Source organism: Ambystoma mexicanum, chromosome 12 (assembly GCF_040938575.1).
Source record: "Ambystoma mexicanum isolate Mex_15411 chromosome 12, UKY_AmexF1_1, whole genome shotgun sequence".
NCBI classification, from domain to species: domain Eukaryota; kingdom Metazoa; phylum Chordata; class Amphibia; order Caudata; family Ambystomatidae; genus Ambystoma; species Ambystoma mexicanum.
Genome location: NC_090936.1, coordinates 476,972,312 through 476,990,782, shown reverse-complemented (window position 1 = coordinate 476,990,782; position 18,471 = coordinate 476,972,312). Strand labels below are relative to the sequence as shown.

The window sequence follows — 18,471 nt, the reverse complement described above, 5'->3', positions numbered from 1 at the left end:
AAATGCTGAGATTACGCAACATGTACCACAGCAGGGGTTATTTATTGCATTTAATGTCCATGCAGCCTGTTATATATAGTTCAAACATCCAGATCTGCTTGAGAGAGATGGCTTTAACAAGGCAAATATACGCACAAAACAAAATCCCTGATTGCTCGATACTTGCATGAGAAACTGCACAACACAGCGAAATTCAGATTTATTATCTTGGAAGTAGTCAGGACCTCTAGCAAAATGGGTAATAAGTCAACAACTCACAGCGCGAGGTATACTGGATGCATTTGTTGAATACAGTATACCCTGAAGGGCTTAATGAAGATATTAGTAACCATACATAAAGCATTCCAAGCTAAAATCTAGTTTTATCAACTTGTGATGAGGATCGTATGTTTGGAATACATTACTCTACATGCAATGTTTGATATATACACACAGGCTGCATTTGAGTTACCTAAATGCTAGGTTTGCTTTTTACAGGTCACCATGAATAGATCATATTGGTTTGTTGTATAATAATGTACATGAGGATTGTTTGGTTGTGCCAGAGTAACAAATGGCATCAGGCTATACTATCAATGTGTTTGGACAGACCAGGTATGTGGGCGTTGTATCTGAAGTTAAACTAAGTTAGTGGTAGGTTTATGTCAGCTGCAGATAATGGATCCCTAGGCTACCCCAGGTAAAATAAAAAGTCACATTGGATCTCTATATATGCACTGAAATCTGATAAGTATACAAGAATAAAATGCAATATCAGAAGAACATGTCGTTTAATGACATCAGCAATTCTTTACTCGCACCAGTCATAACAAATATTCCTCAGGCTAAACAGCTATGTTTCTTTTCGTCAGCTACGGAATTCCGTTTAGTGCCTTGAAAAGGACCTAGATAGTCGAAACACGAGTCGACACTACTTCTCTTTCAATTTAAACATTGCACCACTGGTCTCTTAACTTAATCATCATAAATAAACTACATGTACTTCTGTTATTGCATTTAATTCTTGCATTCTTATCAGATGCCAGCGCATGTATAGGGATGCAATGTGATTCTTATACTATAAATGTGATGGTTGCTTAGCACATTCAATTATGTAATGCAGTGGATACACAATTTGCTAGTCATTGAATATTAATTGGTTGGACTCTTATGCAAGTCAATACAAATTTAGTCTAAAATAATGTCCTACATTTTGAGTTGTGTTCAGCATATGAATACATGGACCTGTATTTAACATATAGTATGGTCTTTTTGCTAATCCAATTAGATTTGTTTATGTATGCTTCCGATTCTGTACTTGCTTCATTCTCTGGACATTTGTTTTTCTTCATTTATATTTATTCTACTGGTTCGTACCTATATATCTCCACTTTATAACAGGTGTAACTGCATTTTAACATAGCTCTTTTCAGATCCACCAAAGTACCTGGGGACCACTCACGTGGTGATAATGTGCTGTTTAAATATCCTTTAACATAACATGGGGGCTGATCTCTGTTGATTGAACTAGTCTCGACCCTCAATAGTCCGTTTTTAGTTTGGTGGTACGTTACTTCATTACTGAGTTTAGGCATAAGTGTACTAACGTTCATGGTAGTATGTATTTGGACGAGTAATCAAGACTTTCTGTACGAGATGCAAGTTGGACTCCATTGGTCTTCAAAAGGCGGTTGTCTGTATGCCGTGAAACGGCAGGTGGCCATTTTAAAATGTTTAACCCTTTGTTTTTTTAGTGAACTTACTGACTGATCCGGATTGGCAGTAAGTCCGATATTGTTAAGGATCTTAGTGCAGATGAATTTGCACTTGGACTATTGACATGCATCATTTACCCGATCGGGAAAAGTCCAGATTCAGGGAGTGAGTGTCCTTTTGATTCTTTTTGCTTTGTTGATATTCATCTGGTCTAAAAAGTACACCATTGCTGGTTTTTACTTTTATGTAGCTTTCCACTCCAGTGAAGATTCATTCCATTGAAGGTATTTTAGTCCCTCATTAGCTTATTTTGGTTAGGTAGGTTTCCAGTTTCTAAATATTTCACACTTATTATACATGTTATATTCTGCTTTGGATTGAACTAATGGCCTTATGACCTTTCTTTTAGTGGTGGTTTTATGGTGCAGTTCTTATTTGGAATGGTACACTATTTTGGATTTACTTAAAGTTATGTGCAGTATGTTTTCATTGGAATTTAGGTTGTGGTATGTGGCTGAGGACTAACATTAGGCTACTGAATGGGAACTTAGTTATTCTTTAATACCAGCACTCTAGGCATGAGGTGGATATTTGACAACTGGTTAACACTTCTCTACAGTCTTATTCTTGGGGGATCTGCACGATTATATTTTCTCATTTTTGGTTTATGCTAATGCTTTTGATACTGTAAGACCGCAATTATGGAGATTCTGGAAAATATAAAAGATCTGTACACAGACACCAGCATCAGTACGGCTAGATAAAAAGTGGCGTATCAGACTATATCCATCAGGATGGGTCTGAAACAAGAGTGCCCGTTGGCACCAGAACTTTTTAATCTCTTCATATCAGATATTGGGGACGCATTTTTGTACACTCGTGCATTCCCCCCTAAAATAGCCAGAACACCAATAGAGAGATTATTGTATCTGACATCGTCTTGATGGATCAAACGCCTATTGGGCTACAACATCAGCTGGACGAACTGCAGTAATACGTGGATGCAAACAATTTGACAATCAACCCAGACAAATCAAGAATTTTAAGCATGAAGCACAGTTGGTACCTGAAAGGAAAATAATCCAGGAGGTAAACTCAATTATCTTGGCATCTGCGTAAATAGCAAAACAAGTGAAACACCAAGAATTGAGCAGATGAAGAGAAAGGTAAATAACTTTGCAGGCAAAGATTTTAATGAAAAAATACTGTAGATTTACACTAATTCCAGTGGTCACTTTCTATAGGACAAAAGTGATTCCAATTTCATCTTACCGAGCAGAAACCTAATTTTTCTTGCCAGCACATTAATGGCCCAAATTGGAGGGGTCGTTTTGGCGACAGGTGTTACAACTGCCGAAATCACTTCCGGTTAAAATAAGAGCTGGCGCTGACATCACTGAAAGCCATAGCAGAATGGAAAACCATCCAGTTCCATCGCAAATGTGTGGAAGAAGTTCCCAAGGGAGGATTCCTCATAAAAAAGGTGATGGAACAAGCCGATAGATCCCTTATGGAAGGACAATATATCTGTAAAAGCATCCTAAGAGACCTAAATGAGATGCGTCTGTGTACCAACCCAGATAATATTAAGAAGAAAATATATACAAGAGACCGGATAGAGACGCAGGATAAGATACGGAAACAAAAACCAAACAGATTTCTAGGACAAACCACGACCATTGAATAACCTCCTGAAGTTGCTAAGACTTTTCCAAATTGGTATCTAAATCAACTTACATGCGCTTCCGGCTGAATACAGTGCCAACGGGTGAAATATTGTAGAGAAGGGTGAAAAAGGTGGGGCTATTAAGATGCAGACTGTGCAAATAAAAGAGAAGGGAATCTTTGAAACATCTGAGCTTGGTGTGCCCAGCCCGGAGGAAAGAATGGGAACATTCAGAGAAATAGCAATGAAATACCAAAGGTGGAAGACAGCTGATTGGTGACGTACTATGAATGGGAGAAGCCAACAATAAACCTGGCATTAGTAAGATTATTAATGATACTCTTTAAGAAGATTGATAACCTATCAGAAGACAATGGACTTAATGAGGGAGCCAGTTTACAAGACCACTAAAGGAATATTTTAAGATGAACATTTAAGACATTTTCCGTTATACAAGGCTGCTTTGGAGCAATAGGACTAAGGTTTTCGATTGTGAACCATGTAATATCCTAAATAAAAAATGTTTCTTCACTGCTTCCATTTATTTTTTGGTGTTTTTTATAATACCAGTCAGACTTCTGACAGCGCTATATACACAGGATATTTTGCTGCAGTCTACCAAAGATTGTAATCTTGTCTGGAATGCTAAAATGCTGATACTACATACATTACTTGTATTTTCAGTTTGTGCCTGAAGGGGCATCCCCTAAAACGCGTTGAGCATTGTTCTCTATTAAGAAGCTTCATCTGTTTCAGAAGTGTGATTCTATTTGGTTTAAGACCGGCTATTAAAATTGTAAAGTTGTTGGAATGTTTGATTAATTTGTCTGCCTATAGAGCACTAAAGTGTGCAGGGGACACGGGTGTCCCAACTCTCGAGCACCGCTTCAGATGTTCCCACAAAAATTTCTTGGGGTCAGAAGATTACTCTCCCAACCTCCCTCCCCTGCCCCCTAGGCTTCATCCCATACATTTTGAAATTAAAGGCATCAATTTAATTTGATCAATTTAGTGACATTTCTTCGACCTGCCATTTGACAGGTGTGTTCTGCTTACCACACATGCAATAGTAGAAGGTAAATTCATTGAAGAATTTATGTTAACAGACGTGCTGTGATTTGATTTATTTTGTATTTCCTACGTCATCCATCTATTAACCCATAACATGCTGTATAGTTGGTAGAATAGATTGGTCAGCTGCATGGTATAGTTTGACAAATCAAGCTTTTTGTCTATGTGGATATTGTTTCCAGCTTGCTCTGGCAGAGATACCACATTCCAGAGACCTCCCCGCCCCCATCAACTAGGACCAGCACTTGTGTTTGCCCAAGTTGCATATGGTGTTGGCCTGGGCTCTGGCATAGGGCTGTGATGTTAGTTATCCCTCCAATAGTTTCTCTCCATACTCCTAGAGGTTCTCACCACAAATGGTTTGCCAGATTTACCGCTTCTGCAAGCCTCTCACCAAATTGCTACACTTACTAGCTTTTCCCCTTCCAAATATCCCACTATGCCTCCATGACTGCTCCTCCAACCTCATCCTCTAGTCTCTACACCTCTTCCTGATCACCTGCTTGTTCCGAGTGTCCTCCATTCTCTGCTCCAGTGACCCTCATCTTGGACTGATGTTCTGCTTTCACAGGGGCTTGGCCCTTCCCCTGGGCTGTCTCTGCATTTACTGGTATGCTTCAGTGTCCCAGCATAAGCCCATTTGAGATTGGTTGGCCCCGATATCTCACCCTGTGGCCAGCTTCAGGTGACCAAGGGTACAAGAAAGGGGTAGGTTATTTTGGGATTATTTGGTCAGTAGAAATTATTTGATTGTCAGATCACAAGTCTTTTGGCAAGTGTATACCATTGCAAATTTATCTTGGGGACTCTTCCACTGTCCGATTACACTCAGTTCAGGTATTGCACAGTCCTGGCATCTAGTTCATGAATTATGTGGAATCTGAACTTTGGGTGTGCGTGATTTGAGGTTGCTGCAAGCTCAGGGCGTCTAAGGAATGCAACCATACCTGTGGGTCCCCACAGTATGTGCTCAAGTTGCTGTAAACGGTTCGTTTTCAGGACCCATAAAGGGGCATATGTGTAGTTAAGTGAAGCCAGAGGGCATTTGGCCTCAAAGTGCAGGAACTTTGGGGGTTTTGGTCATCTAGCGACAGTCCCTGCTAAGTGAACAGGACAGTGAGGAGCCAGGTAATCCCTCTATACCCACACTGGGACCATCATCCAGGAGCCCAAGTGGTCGCCAGCCGCCAAGATTTTCTTCTATCAGACAATCAGGGGGCCATGCTACACATACGTTAAGGGGCTTTGCTAGAGCGCAGCTATCCTACAAGATTTGTAATTCTCGAAAAGTTATCTATGGTAGTACTCACTAGGCTTGATGTCCATGTGCACCAGGCCAGAGCTGTGGATGTACTTCAGACCCATGGACACTTGGAACAGGATCTCTTTCAGCTCTAGCTCATTCAGTAGGTGGCCACTCCTGGCATGGTCAACCATCACATCCTGCAGGCTTCCACCTTTAAAAAAGGAAAAAGCCACAAAGTTAGTACTTTATAAACAAGACACAATGTCAGGTTACAGCTGGTGTGGAGAAAAGCTTCCCAACAAGAGACAGGGGAATTCATTCACACGTTGTGGTAAAGTAACAGCATGAACAAAGGGCCCGCAGTCTCGATTACTTTCGGTCACCCACATACAGCAGAGAGGACCAGATATGGCCTTACCCTTTGACTTTTCCTCCACCCTTTGGGAATGGAAAGAATCTTGTAGACTACATTCAAAGATTCACACCTCTAAAATGAGGTCCCATTCTTGACCTTGCCAGATTGCAAGTAGTAATATAAACCTAAGCAAATGCTTACATCTGTTCAAGGTTGCCCCAAGCATTTGTACTATAGCTTGAGGGTTCCCTCTGTTTGCTTACGTGGGGTCCCTTGGGCTACAGACACTAAACCTGGTGAAACTATTTGATCACTAACCTGAAATTGACACGCATCCTAGAAATTACAGGGTTATTCTCTTGACTCTGGGCCAGTGCTGCATATACCCAGGGGAGACAATTCTGAAATGTTTGTGCATTCTTGAGAAGCAGCTTAATAGGAGAATCATGGCGGACTCCCTCCAAAGATGGACACGTTTGACCGAGGCATTGTGTCCATAAAGCAACAAGTATCTGTCCTTGCAAGATTAACTGCCAAGAGAAAATGGAATTTGTGTCTGCCAAATTAGACAGCATCCCACTTGCTGTCAACTACGATCCCAGCTCCTGCAGAGTACTTGTATGACCCTTGGAGCAACCATTTTCCACTTGGGGCTTTCATTTAAATTGGGCAGCCTTTACGTTCCTCTTTACCTAGACAAAAGACTAAAGTTACAATTCAGTTGGAGGTCATTGTCTAGGCAAGAAAAAACAAAACCAATATCCAGGTGGAGGCTGGGATGCCCTACTGGGCCACAAGGTTTTTTCCCCAGGCAATGCAGAGCCTCATGTGTTGGGCCGTGCTGGAAAAATGCAGAATTCCCATATACCGCAGCTTTCCTGCACCACCCAACTACACGCCTGGCAGAGAGTCAGGATTCACCTCCAGCCACAAGCTGGAGGTAAATCTGCATATTCCGCTGAAAAAGCCCCAGACGAGTCCAATGGACTCTGAAACAATGGTGATTAACTCCACCTTCAGCCACTTGCAATCCAGCAGAAATTACCCAGGAACAAGTGGCAGGAACAGATAGTTTGGCAGTATCTTGGCGGATTTACTGTCCTATTCAGACTGGCCCCCATTGGGTGGGAAACTGCACTAGGAAGACTGCACTGGCCTGCTCTGAATTGCAAATTAATCTTTGCAGTCTTGTGGCAGGATAATCTCCTGTAGCCTAGGACATCACTCCCTGTTAAAATGGATTTCTGAACTATGACCTGGTGGGCAGAGGTTCAGAAAGGCAGCCTAGTTTCTTGGAACAGGGTAACCTTCTGGACAAGCCAGACCAATCAAGGTAGCATTGGTGGCGGTCAAGACTAGGTCTCAGGAGGGGTGAGGGTGATCGAAAGCCCACAATGAGCACATAGTACACCACAAATTACTCTGTATATATTAAAAATATATACATTTATTAAAGGCCTTTAAGTAAATATTTCAGCAGTATTAACAAAACCAACACCAACTACGAAATATATTCAGTAACCAATGGCTTAATGGGATATTGCACAGTACAGATCCACAATCTGCAAAAATAGGGTTCACAGTGCGAATATCTTATAGGCAGTCCTTCACAATTCAAACGCTAAGAGGCAGTCCAGTCCCTAAAATTAGTGGAGCCTTGAGCTCAAAAAGGCACACGGTTAAGTTCAAAATGGGATCTCTTCAAGGGGCTGTAGCAACTCAGGAAGGTGGGTGAGGGAGTGAAGAATTTCCCACTATTCGAGGAGGGTCTCCCCAAGAAAGGCAGAACAAGATCAAAGAATTGGGAATAGCTCTGCAGCGCAGGCTCCCTCGATAAAGATCGACCCTCAGGGGACACTTGTGCGTAAAAGTCTATGGATGCACCTGTAAGGGATGTAAGTACTTACCGACCCTCGGCGCACTTCGGACCAAACTTTGCCAGTCCAGATAGGTCGCGGGTTCAAATCCTGCAGCTTTCAGGGTTTACGTTCTGGAATCAATACAAGGCGAGACAGTGGCGATTTCTCCACTCCAGGTGAAAGGAACAGGCCAGTCCCAATGCAGGGAGTCTGAGGGTACAGCAGCAAGGCACCCACGAAGTTAGTCACCACAGCTGGACGCCACAGTGGCCGTGTATGCTCCGGTTCAGGCGTACTCTCCTAATTCCAGACCTAGGAATGCTAGGTGTACGAAACAAGACAGGAGTGTGCCTTATACCCAGAGCTTTCAGTCTCCAAAGGCTCAAGTCGAGATAGAAGTTCCAGGGCAAAGTTCCCGTACGAACTTGTCAGTTCAGGAACACTTCTGAAAAGGCTTCCTTACAGGTTGAGCAGGATGTGCCGAGAATAGCTGGTCCCACTATTGCAATGGCTAAGCACCCTTGAAAGCCTTCTAGGTTCGATCAAAAACAGCGGGTCCGACAGGACAACAGCAGGGTCACCAGCAATTCCACAAAGCTGATTCTTTGTTTCAGGATTTGTTTCAGGATACTTGGCTCCTTTACTAAGTGTGAACTCAGAAGATGGACCTGGAATGGGTATAAGATGCCTTCTCTTATCCAAAATCTCCTTTGCACCAAAACGAAGAGAAACCAATAGATCTGCTCACATACAGCCATCCCAGATGTGGACCAATCACAGACCAAGGTGGTCCCAGTCATCCCGCACACCAGACATCCTGGCACCAAGGATGTGTATTGGAACTAGACAACTCCAGCCCACATCCTGGTCATGCACACCCACAAGGCATGCAGAAGCACGCGAAAGCGTTGCTTTGCGTGGGGGTCTGCATTACCAAATAAGGAATTTCCCAGGTCTGCTCGAACTGGGGAAGGAAAAGGGACAAGATGGCCAAAGGACAGAACAAAGTACCTCATGGCATGGCCATTTTAGGCACTGGCCATAGTCCTCGGCCAAACGCGGTCTGGACCATAGAAAAGACTTGAAAATACATAACAGCTGCCACCAGCTCTGTCCAGGGCACACTTACGTTCACCAAAAATCCTTCGAAGGTATCTAGGGCCTTACAAATGAAAAAAGGACCCCAGCGCTCTGTGAGGTACTTTGTGCACTGATAAAAATGAAGAATAGCAACAAAGTGAAAGACTAAGGGAAACATCTCCCAGTACTGACAGTCTTAAGGGCATGTCAGTTTCTCCATAACGAAATGGACAGTACAGCAGGGCATGTCAGTTTCTCCATAACGAAATGGACAGTACAGCAGAAGGCCGGGCTCCACTGGCAAAATCAAGCTAGGACGGTCAGACAACAGCAAAAAGTTGGGGTATTCACAACTGGAGGGAAAATTACCCATGAATGGAAATCTTGACTTTCCTAACACTCAGTCTGTATACATTGGCCTGGTGATTCCTTTTGGACCGAGTTGCTAAAGGGACAGTTATCCGCTTCAAGCTCTCCAGTGCTCCATTGGTGAAATGGACGGGTGTCAACCACAGAGGCTCACCTAAGCCCAGGCACCATCACTACAGTACTAGTGGCCCTAATGCTTCATGATCCAGCCTAAATGTGCTTCAAGTCAGTGTCTTTTGGGTCATTCATCACTAAAAAAGGTAGGCAGCCACTTCTGCAGCAATTGCAGGGCACTGGAGTGTCACATTTGCTTGCTGCATACGCTTCAAAATAATGTACACACTGCTGATCATGGCATCCATGGCCATAAAAAACCTGCCACCATGCCCTGGATTCCAGACTCCGGTAAGATAAAGGGTAGGATTTGTTTCAATTATAGTATTGCGTAGGCCAAATAAAGCAGGCCATCTTCATGCACATCCTCGGAAAAGTGTCAACTAGCAACACATCTGCCCGACCTGGTGCATTCTGCCACAAAACCACAGTATGACTGGTACATATTTATTCCAAAGGGCACAGTTGGCATTGGAAAATAGCAATTTCCAAGAAATGTTGACCACCTGCAGATTTACAGGGGCAACGGTATATCTGCAACCAGTACCTTAAAATCAAAGCTTCTACCAATACTTGGGCAGGCAAAAATAAAATACAGCATACAAGTGCAGACTATTCCTCGAAGGATTAACTGAGTAACATGCGTCTCAAATACGTGAATGAGTGCAACTCAGCAGCAGGCAAACTGTAAAGGAAATATTAAATCCTGTTTTACAGAGTGAAACAAACCGGATTAACCAGCATTGGTTGTAATGGTGGGGATGAGTAGGAAACTGGCCCATGACGAGAAGTGTTTTGCAACCAAAGCATGAAAAAGTCAGTGTAAGGGGAGGCCACATTTCCAGGTTTTGCAAAGGACCAGCAAAGATGGGAAACATAGGAAAGAAGGTTAACCAAGTTGAAGGTGAACACAAGGTTCACAGTTTAGGTGATCTGGTCGATATCGGGTGGATCATCAGGGTTATGGGAGGATGAAACATACAGGGCACTGAATGTGTCATTACAGAAGGCTGCTGGAGCACTGAGCAAGTTCTAATCTCCCCAGGACCCACCAAGTAGGTTTAAGAATGCAAAATTGACCAATCAGCATATTGACGCAACATGTACAGGGGAGATCACATTTCACAAAATGGGTCATGGAGGTGCGTCAAGCAGCATGAGATCAGAGGCATATGGCTGACAAGGAGTTCTGTCTCTTAGCTTTGCACCGAGAATCTGCATATCTAAAACTGGGAAAAAAGGAAATGCAGACAGTTGGGTGTGATGTGAAGATGTGCATTTAGTTTGTGAAACAGTACCAAGGTTGTTGGTAGCCACATGGGAAAAGCTTACGTATTCAGCCACTATATGAAGTTGAAATATGGTGGCAAAAAAAGACAGCAGCCCATCTGGTGCTTAAAGAGAAATGTATGGGTGGTGTGGAAGTATGTGGAAAGCATCATTGAACTAGCTGTGTTGCCTGGCTTGCCCATTGAGACTACCCAGAGTGTAGATTGCAGAATGCATGTGTGGACCGCAAGTTTTAATAAAGCTATATGAATTTCAAACGGGATGCATACAACTATTGGAGGGTGAAGACTTGCCATGTTCAACCGCTCAGCCACCTACCTGGGAAAAAGCTCACCACTGTAGCTCTGTCAGACTGGTGGCAGATGTGCAAATAAGCATACTTCTGCCTTTACAATGCATTATACAGTTTACCCAGACATTGTATAACATGTGGAATTGCACTAACCCACTTCCTAACCCTGCTTAGCTGTTTAGCAAGTGTTTTGTATACATTTCTGTATTGAGAGCTAAAATGGGAAATCTACATTGTGCCAAACATCGTCCATAGTGGCAAGCTATGAATAAAACTACTGAAATACTTTTGTTTCACCCTTAAAAATGTAATGTTTGTACACCATGTTTATGGTTAATCCACCGCCATGTCAAACTATGTACTGGTCTACCATCAATAAATGCATCAGGCTTTGGTGGTTAGTGAATGAGTGGCACCATACCCGACTAAAGGCATGATCTTTCTAGAAAATTGGTGGGCATGGTGGTTAAGAGGGAAACGGTAGAAAGGATGACAAATGGACAAACTGGTAAAAATCGGACAACAGCATTGTGTACGACAACATAAAGGGTCAAAACTAGATTAAGGCATTTAAATTGCTTTCATATAGTAAATGCCAAGCAGCTGAGATATTCTTGTTCAAGGAAACCTGCTATTAAAACCATGCATGTTTAGCAAGAAAATGGGTACCTTCTAGGTAGTATACCACATCTACTCAATCCAGGGGGGTATTTCCACTAATAAGATGCTAAACTTCCTACATTTGCAACCCTGTAGGGAGACGTGTTGGTTCATGGAGGACTCTTTAGGCAGAAGTCCTAATTGTAAATGTTTATGGGCCCAACATGAACTACCCAGAGGCCTATCAGCATTCTATGTGCAATGGAACATTTGCATCCTGGTACCTGTGCACAGCAATTTTACCATCATATGAATTTTGCATACAGAGCAATACCACAGCTTGGCAATTAACTAGATCTGCTCATTTGCGGATCGATGATTCAGGTAAGAGGGTGGGTGGATATATGGCAGTGTCTACTCCCAGAGTGGGTAATATACCTTCCATTCATCCTTACATGACCTTTGGTCATCCCAATTCTTGGCTGGCCAAGCTGAGTTGCCAAATATTGCGTCGTACATGTGCAGATTGTACACTTATGATGGGCAATGGGTTGCCATGTAAAACGGTGCCGTTTTAAATCAGGTGCATTATTGAACAGTGCATTCAACATGAAAACCCTAGACATCCAAAAATGAAAGCTCCTTCTCAGTAGGAATACAGCAGGTGCTCAAAGTATACTTAAGAGGTACATCCATGTCACAATTTGGGGTCCTCAAAAATATTTGTAGGGGCTCCAGGCATCAGGCTAAATTAAAGGCACTAGAGCATCAATATTCATAGTAGCGGAAACTATAAAAGGAGTGATATGGGTAATATTGTGCTGACCATGCACATGTTTCAGTGGATTTGAAGTGGAATTACACTATGTGTAGATCAAATTCCTGGAGACTAAATACTATATTGTTGGACAATCTAGAGGAGATGACCAAAATTGCAACTGAAATTGACTATTATGAGGAGAATTGTACTGTTTAAGTGGGATCTGACATGATATGGGAGGCATTCAAGTGCACGGTTCATGGTATGTTTATTAGTCTGGCGAGTGGTTTGAAGAGAAAAATGGGACAATACACAGAATGTACTGTAATTGAAGATTAGGGACTTGTCAGGAGTTCTGATGGTGGATCCTACGAGAGTGGACTTGCTTCCCGAGTTAAAAAGGCTGAAAAGAGAGTTGAAGGAGCTAATATCAAATAGGGTGGATAAGAAGTATTTATCAAAAATGCGCTTATTTTGAACATGGGGAGAAATGTGATCGCTGGTTAGCGTCCAGATTGAGGGAGTCTGAGCGCTCTATCATGTCTATTTCAGACTCTAATGGCCAGTTCACATTCACTCCAGAAGGTATAAATGATGTATTCAGGCAGTTTTATGAGGAATTGTATAAGAATGAAACCCATATTGACGCAGCGAATGGACATTTTTTGGAGGGTATTCCAGTTCCAGGTATTTCAGAGGAGGAGGCTACTTTATTGGAAGGAGATATCACGGTGGATGAGGTCAAGGAGGCAATTTCAAAATTGAATGTTGGTAGGTCTCCGGGGCAAGATGGACTCCCAGTGGAATTCTATAGGTGGTTGCCTAATTCTGCGTTGACGGACATGTATAAGACCTCCAAGGCTAGGGCTATACTTCCTGACACTAGACATGCTACCATTTCTGTCTTTGTAAAGAAAAACAGAGATGAGTCACTGGTGTCCAGTTACAGATCGATTAGTTTGATTAATGTGGACAATAAGATTCTGGCTAAGATTCTAGCTCTGCGAATAGAAAATCTTTTGCCTAAATTGATAGATCGGAATCAGTCTGGTTTTGTTAAAGGTAGGATGATGTCCAGTAACATGCGGACACTGCTTTGTACTATCGCGAAAGCGGCTGAGTTGTCGGAAGTCTCGGCTGTCCTATCACTTGATGCGGAGAAGGCATTCAATAGAGTTGATTGGCAATTAATGTTTAAAGTGTTGGATAAAATGGGATAAAATTGCCCAATGTTTTGGGATTCAGTTCTGTTCCTGGATTAAACTGCTGTATACCAGGCCTACAGCTGATGTTAAAACTAATGGTCCGAGGTCCAAAACTTTTGAATTGGAACGTGGCACGAGGCAAGGTTGCCCATTGTCACCTTTGTTATTTGTACTTAGTATTGAACCTTTTGCTATAACTGAGAAATGGAGGGCTTACAAGGCATAAATTGTTGGGGAATGCAGCAGAAAATTTGGTTATACGCAGACTTATTGGTCAAGAACCTTCGAGCGTCAGTGCCGGTTCTTATGAACTCTCGAGGCCTTTCACCAGTGCTCAGGATACAAGATCAATTGGGCAAAAACTGAGGTTTTACCATTGGTGCCGCTGTGTGACAAACAATTTATTACCAGGTTGGGCTTTAAGTGGTGTGCTGATAAACTACTGTACTTGGGGGTTTGGATTTTGCCCAATGTTGCTGATTTTGTGAATATAAATATGACTATGGTGTGCACAAATTTCAAACTGGATTTGGAAAGATGGTGTTTGTTGAACCTTTCCCTTTGGGGGAAGGTGAATGCTTTAAAAATGGCGTCGACTCCTAGAGTCAACTTCGTTCCGAGTATGGTCCCATTAGACATTGAGAAACGTTTTTGTCGCTAGTTGGATAGACTTATGCAGGAGTTTTTGTGGGATCGCAAACCTCCACGTCTGAAAATTAGCAAACTGCAATTACCTTTGTCCATGGGTAGGCTGGGGGTCCCTAATTTCAAGGCATACCATCGGCTTTTATGTCACGGAATATATTCGCTTTTGTCAAATTGGAGCACGATTGGTTGTGTGCAGAGTCTAGCCATGTAGGTCCTTTGTTGCCTGGGGCTGTGTTGACCAGTAAGCCACGTCGAGCTAAGATGGTAGGCCATCTGACCAGGAGTTTACAGAACTCATGGGTGGTGTTGTGAGTGTTTGGGTTTCAGTGCGTTGAAAGATCCAAGTGCTTCCATTTGGTTGAATCCAAGTATTACACATGAGGGGAAATTGTTCTGGCATGATTGGTACCTGGCTGGTGTGCGGTGGATTGGCGATCTGTTCAATGGCTTGAATTGGATGAAAGCTAGGGAGATGCAGTTGAAGTTTGACATTCCTACTATTCCCCTAGCAGATTATCGGAAGATTAGGAGGGCGGTGGGGGTTGTGGCTATGGAAAAGAAAATCAATACAGATATGCTTGTTGGCAACCTGGAGTGAGTGGATGTGGCCTGGCGAGTTGTCTATAGATTGGTTGTAAATTATCGGGCTAATGACGCTTTAAAAGTAGATTGGAAAAGAATTGAAGATATTACGGAGGATGATTGGATGGGTATTTGTGAGAATGTGACATACTGGACGCCTGAGAATGATGAAGAGGGGTATGTGTGACAATTCTGAATGTTGGGCATGCTTACATGAGGTGGGCACCTTTGAGCATATGTTGTGGGAGTGTTCAAGGGTGAGGGTGAATTTGACCAGATCTGTGAGAAGATTCTTGAAGAAAATTTTAAGACCATAATACTGGGTAGCGGGAACTTGCTGGACGATCTGACTAGTTCTCAGAAGAAATGGATCTTTCGTGGTGCAACGGTGGGTAAGAAGCTCATTTTGAGACGTTGGAAACAGTCTACCCCTGTTACTATTGAGGAATGGATTGCAGAGATGCATTCTCTAGCAGATATGGAGAGAGTGCTGTATCGGAGGGAAAAGAAAGATGCATTATTTAATAAGATTTGGGGCAGATTTCTATTAGTGTATTAGACATGTATTATTGTATTGTGACTCCTGGGGGGAGGTGTGTGTTTCTGATGTATATAGTTAATAGCGGTGATTATTGCATGATGTTTATATTTGTTGTATATATATATGTTACAATGATGTGATTGTGTTTTTTTAAAAATACATTTTTAAAAAAATAGTAGCGGAGGCCCAGGTTTCTTGCAGATTTATTTTATTGTGCATTTAGTCTAAAAAACTAAAAAAAGACCTGTACACGTTGTACAAAAGATACAATAAAGAAAATTACTACAAGTAAAAAGGGTAAAAAATGAGTCACTTCAATCATTTTAATCATACATAGCATAGGGAAGGAGGAAATAAGTATCACATTTGAAGATAAACTTTATCACAAAATGCACAATATATAAAATACAGACTGACGGATGTTTTTTATAAAAATGGAATCACAAAATTTCAGTTTTACTGAGATCTTTTTAGTTTGAAGAGCTAAGGTTATGAAGTTAAAATCATTTAGTAATTTCAATAAAGCAATAGATAATATATTTACAGGCTGAGAGTCTAAGCCAAAAATCCTGTGTTGAAATCCAGGAAGGATGATACAAAGTTAGTGAAATATGTATCTCGAAGTAACCAAGTGGCTCGACAACCAATTTAAATGGCGCATATCTTGAATAAGACGCTCTCCGTCTGATGTATTCCAGAGGCAGTCACATTGGTCTTGGTCCGGCCCAATCGAAAACGCATTTATATACGCCACATAGGGTTGGGAAACCTAATAGAATGCAACCGATATCAGCTCGGTTTGTCACATATGGCAAAGTTGAGATTTCTTTAAGGTGCCGATTGAGGCTCGTTTCTTTGCAATCTGTGTGCATTAGCGCTTTGACTTTCAATTAAAGTCTGATTGGAGCATTCACACTGCATTAGAATCTTTACAGAGTTATCCTAGATGTTATTGAGAAAACTATTTTTACGAGAATCAGTATATGCACCGATATCTTTGTACAATGTATGCTCAAGAGGAGCCAAAATCAGCCTAAACAAGGTTAACACTTTCCAATGACCGTGAGCTTGGCTAGAGTGTAAACCGAACTCCGATCTCAATCTAGCGATTGGTAATTGAGGGAGAGAATATTTTTTCCATATATAACCCTCTAATCTGTCCCAATTGATCATGCAAGAATAAGTGGTGCATTCCATTCCATATAGTAAAGCTGGAATTATTTTCCCCTTACATAATTAGATCAAGGTGACCAACGAAAACTGGCAGTATGTGGCAAAATAGCTGGCACATATATTTAAGTGCTTTCCTTTCGAGCTCTACGGTAAGTAATGAACGGGCTCCGAGATCAAGTCCCAAATACTTAAACTTCCTTAATGACAGGAATGGATTGTTGTGCCGAATGCCATTGGATTTATGAAACTTGATGCTGGGCTTTTCCGAAATAATGTTTGATTTAATTGGATTTAAAAAATAAAAAAAAAAATTCTCCAGTGCATATCTTTCTAAAGCCAATAGACGTTTTCAACCCAATCAGGTGTTGTCTATTAAGGCTATATCATTGCATAGGCAAGTAGATGGACAATCCCAATGATGGCGAAGCAAAGATAGAATTTTGCAAAAAAGGAACTAAATCTTCAAGAAGGCACCCTTGTCTCACCATTATCAATCAGAATGTTTGAAGATAATTCACCTTGTAAGTTAAGTAACTCTGTAGGGGGTCTGGTTATGTAAAGCGATAATTATTTGCAATAACCCCCTTGGGTATATTCCAGGCCTTCAGTTTTCGCCAAAGTTTTGACCCATTTACCAAGACAAAAGCTTTTGAAAAGGCTATGCATGTTGGAAGAGATTGTACTTTTTGACTTGGTGCTTGTAAGGTGTTAAGAGTAATGCCGTTCAAAATAGTTGAGCCCTTTTCTGAATCCAGTTCGCATTTTGATAGTTGCATAAATGGGCTACTAACCATCATATACTATGAGAACAATGCAAGAAAAGATTTTACTATCGCAATCCATGAGAGCGATTACCCTATAACTAGAAGGATCTTGTAGATCGCAGTTTATGGCTGGGGATTATAATAGCCGTTTTATAAGAGTTGGTAATTACTTTAGTTGCACATTTCTTGAACAGTTGTGTGGCTTGACCAAGTATGAGGATTTGCGTATCTGATTAGACCATTAGGTCCAGCTGCTCGTGATTTTGAGACCGACATGAGGTTTGCGATTTCATCTTTGTTAATCTGTAGGGACCATTTAATACAGTCGTCAATGTAAGATTGTATAGGAAAGCTAATGAACGTTAAAATAAGACTGCCGGTCCGCAGCAGAGAAAGTATTGTATGGTTTGAGTTTCACTTTGGTGATTTACCAACGGCCAGACATTTTTCGTTTCTGAAGATAGAAATGTTTTTGGCATATTGTGCCCATCATTGATCCTTCGGTTCAAAAGATGACCACGAGACCAGCGTTTGTAGATGTTTCAGTTTTGCCAACTCGACTGCCAGAGATATGGAGTCGAGATTTTTTTTTAAGGGGTTGGTCTCTATTCAATTGTTTTTTTAATTATAAGTTAATTGGTCAAAAGTGTAAGTATTTTTTATAGCTACTCTTTTAGGTTTGCAAAGATCTCACAAGAATTCAACGTATGTTCCTGGAGAACTCAGGATTTCAAGCTCTCCTAATGAGCCATGCAGAAGTATTTTTCTAACTGCTGATTGAGATGCTTACCTTTGTTTACAAATCCAACAATAGGATTTCCCCTGGAGTTTTAAGATACAAGTCTTGTTGGTTATATGATTTTGCACACAAAAGGCAATTTGTAGGTAGTTCATAGATTGGTCTCCAGGGGACTAGCTTGAACCATTTGCAGCAAAGGTATAACTCATGAAACAAAAATCTATTCTGGAAAAACTCGGGTTGTGGCAGGGGGAGAGGGGGGTGGTATCAGAACTTAAATTCCCATTTACTATATGCAAATTCCATTGTGAGAACAAAGAAATTGAAGATCTTGCTAAAAGGTGAACATGCATTCAAATCTCAGATGATTGGATCATGGGAACATTTTACGTTCAGCTCAGTCAGAATGTGGGAAAGGTGTT

At 41.6% G+C, this 18,471-nt stretch overlaps 1 protein-coding gene across 2 annotated transcripts in view; it reads right to left on the bottom strand.

Annotated features, from left to right (window-relative positions):
- Positions 1-18,471, bottom strand: part of WEE2 (WEE2 oocyte meiosis inhibiting kinase) — a 195,135-nt gene that overhangs the window by 66,264 nt on the left and 110,400 nt on the right. For both annotated transcript variants that reach the window (XM_069628749.1, XM_069628750.1), the window contains exon 7: positions 5,743-5,889. In XM_069628749.1, coding sequence (XP_069484850.1) covers positions 5,743-5,889 — 147 coding nt within the window. The remainder of the gene's footprint in view (positions 1-5,742; positions 5,890-18,471) is intronic.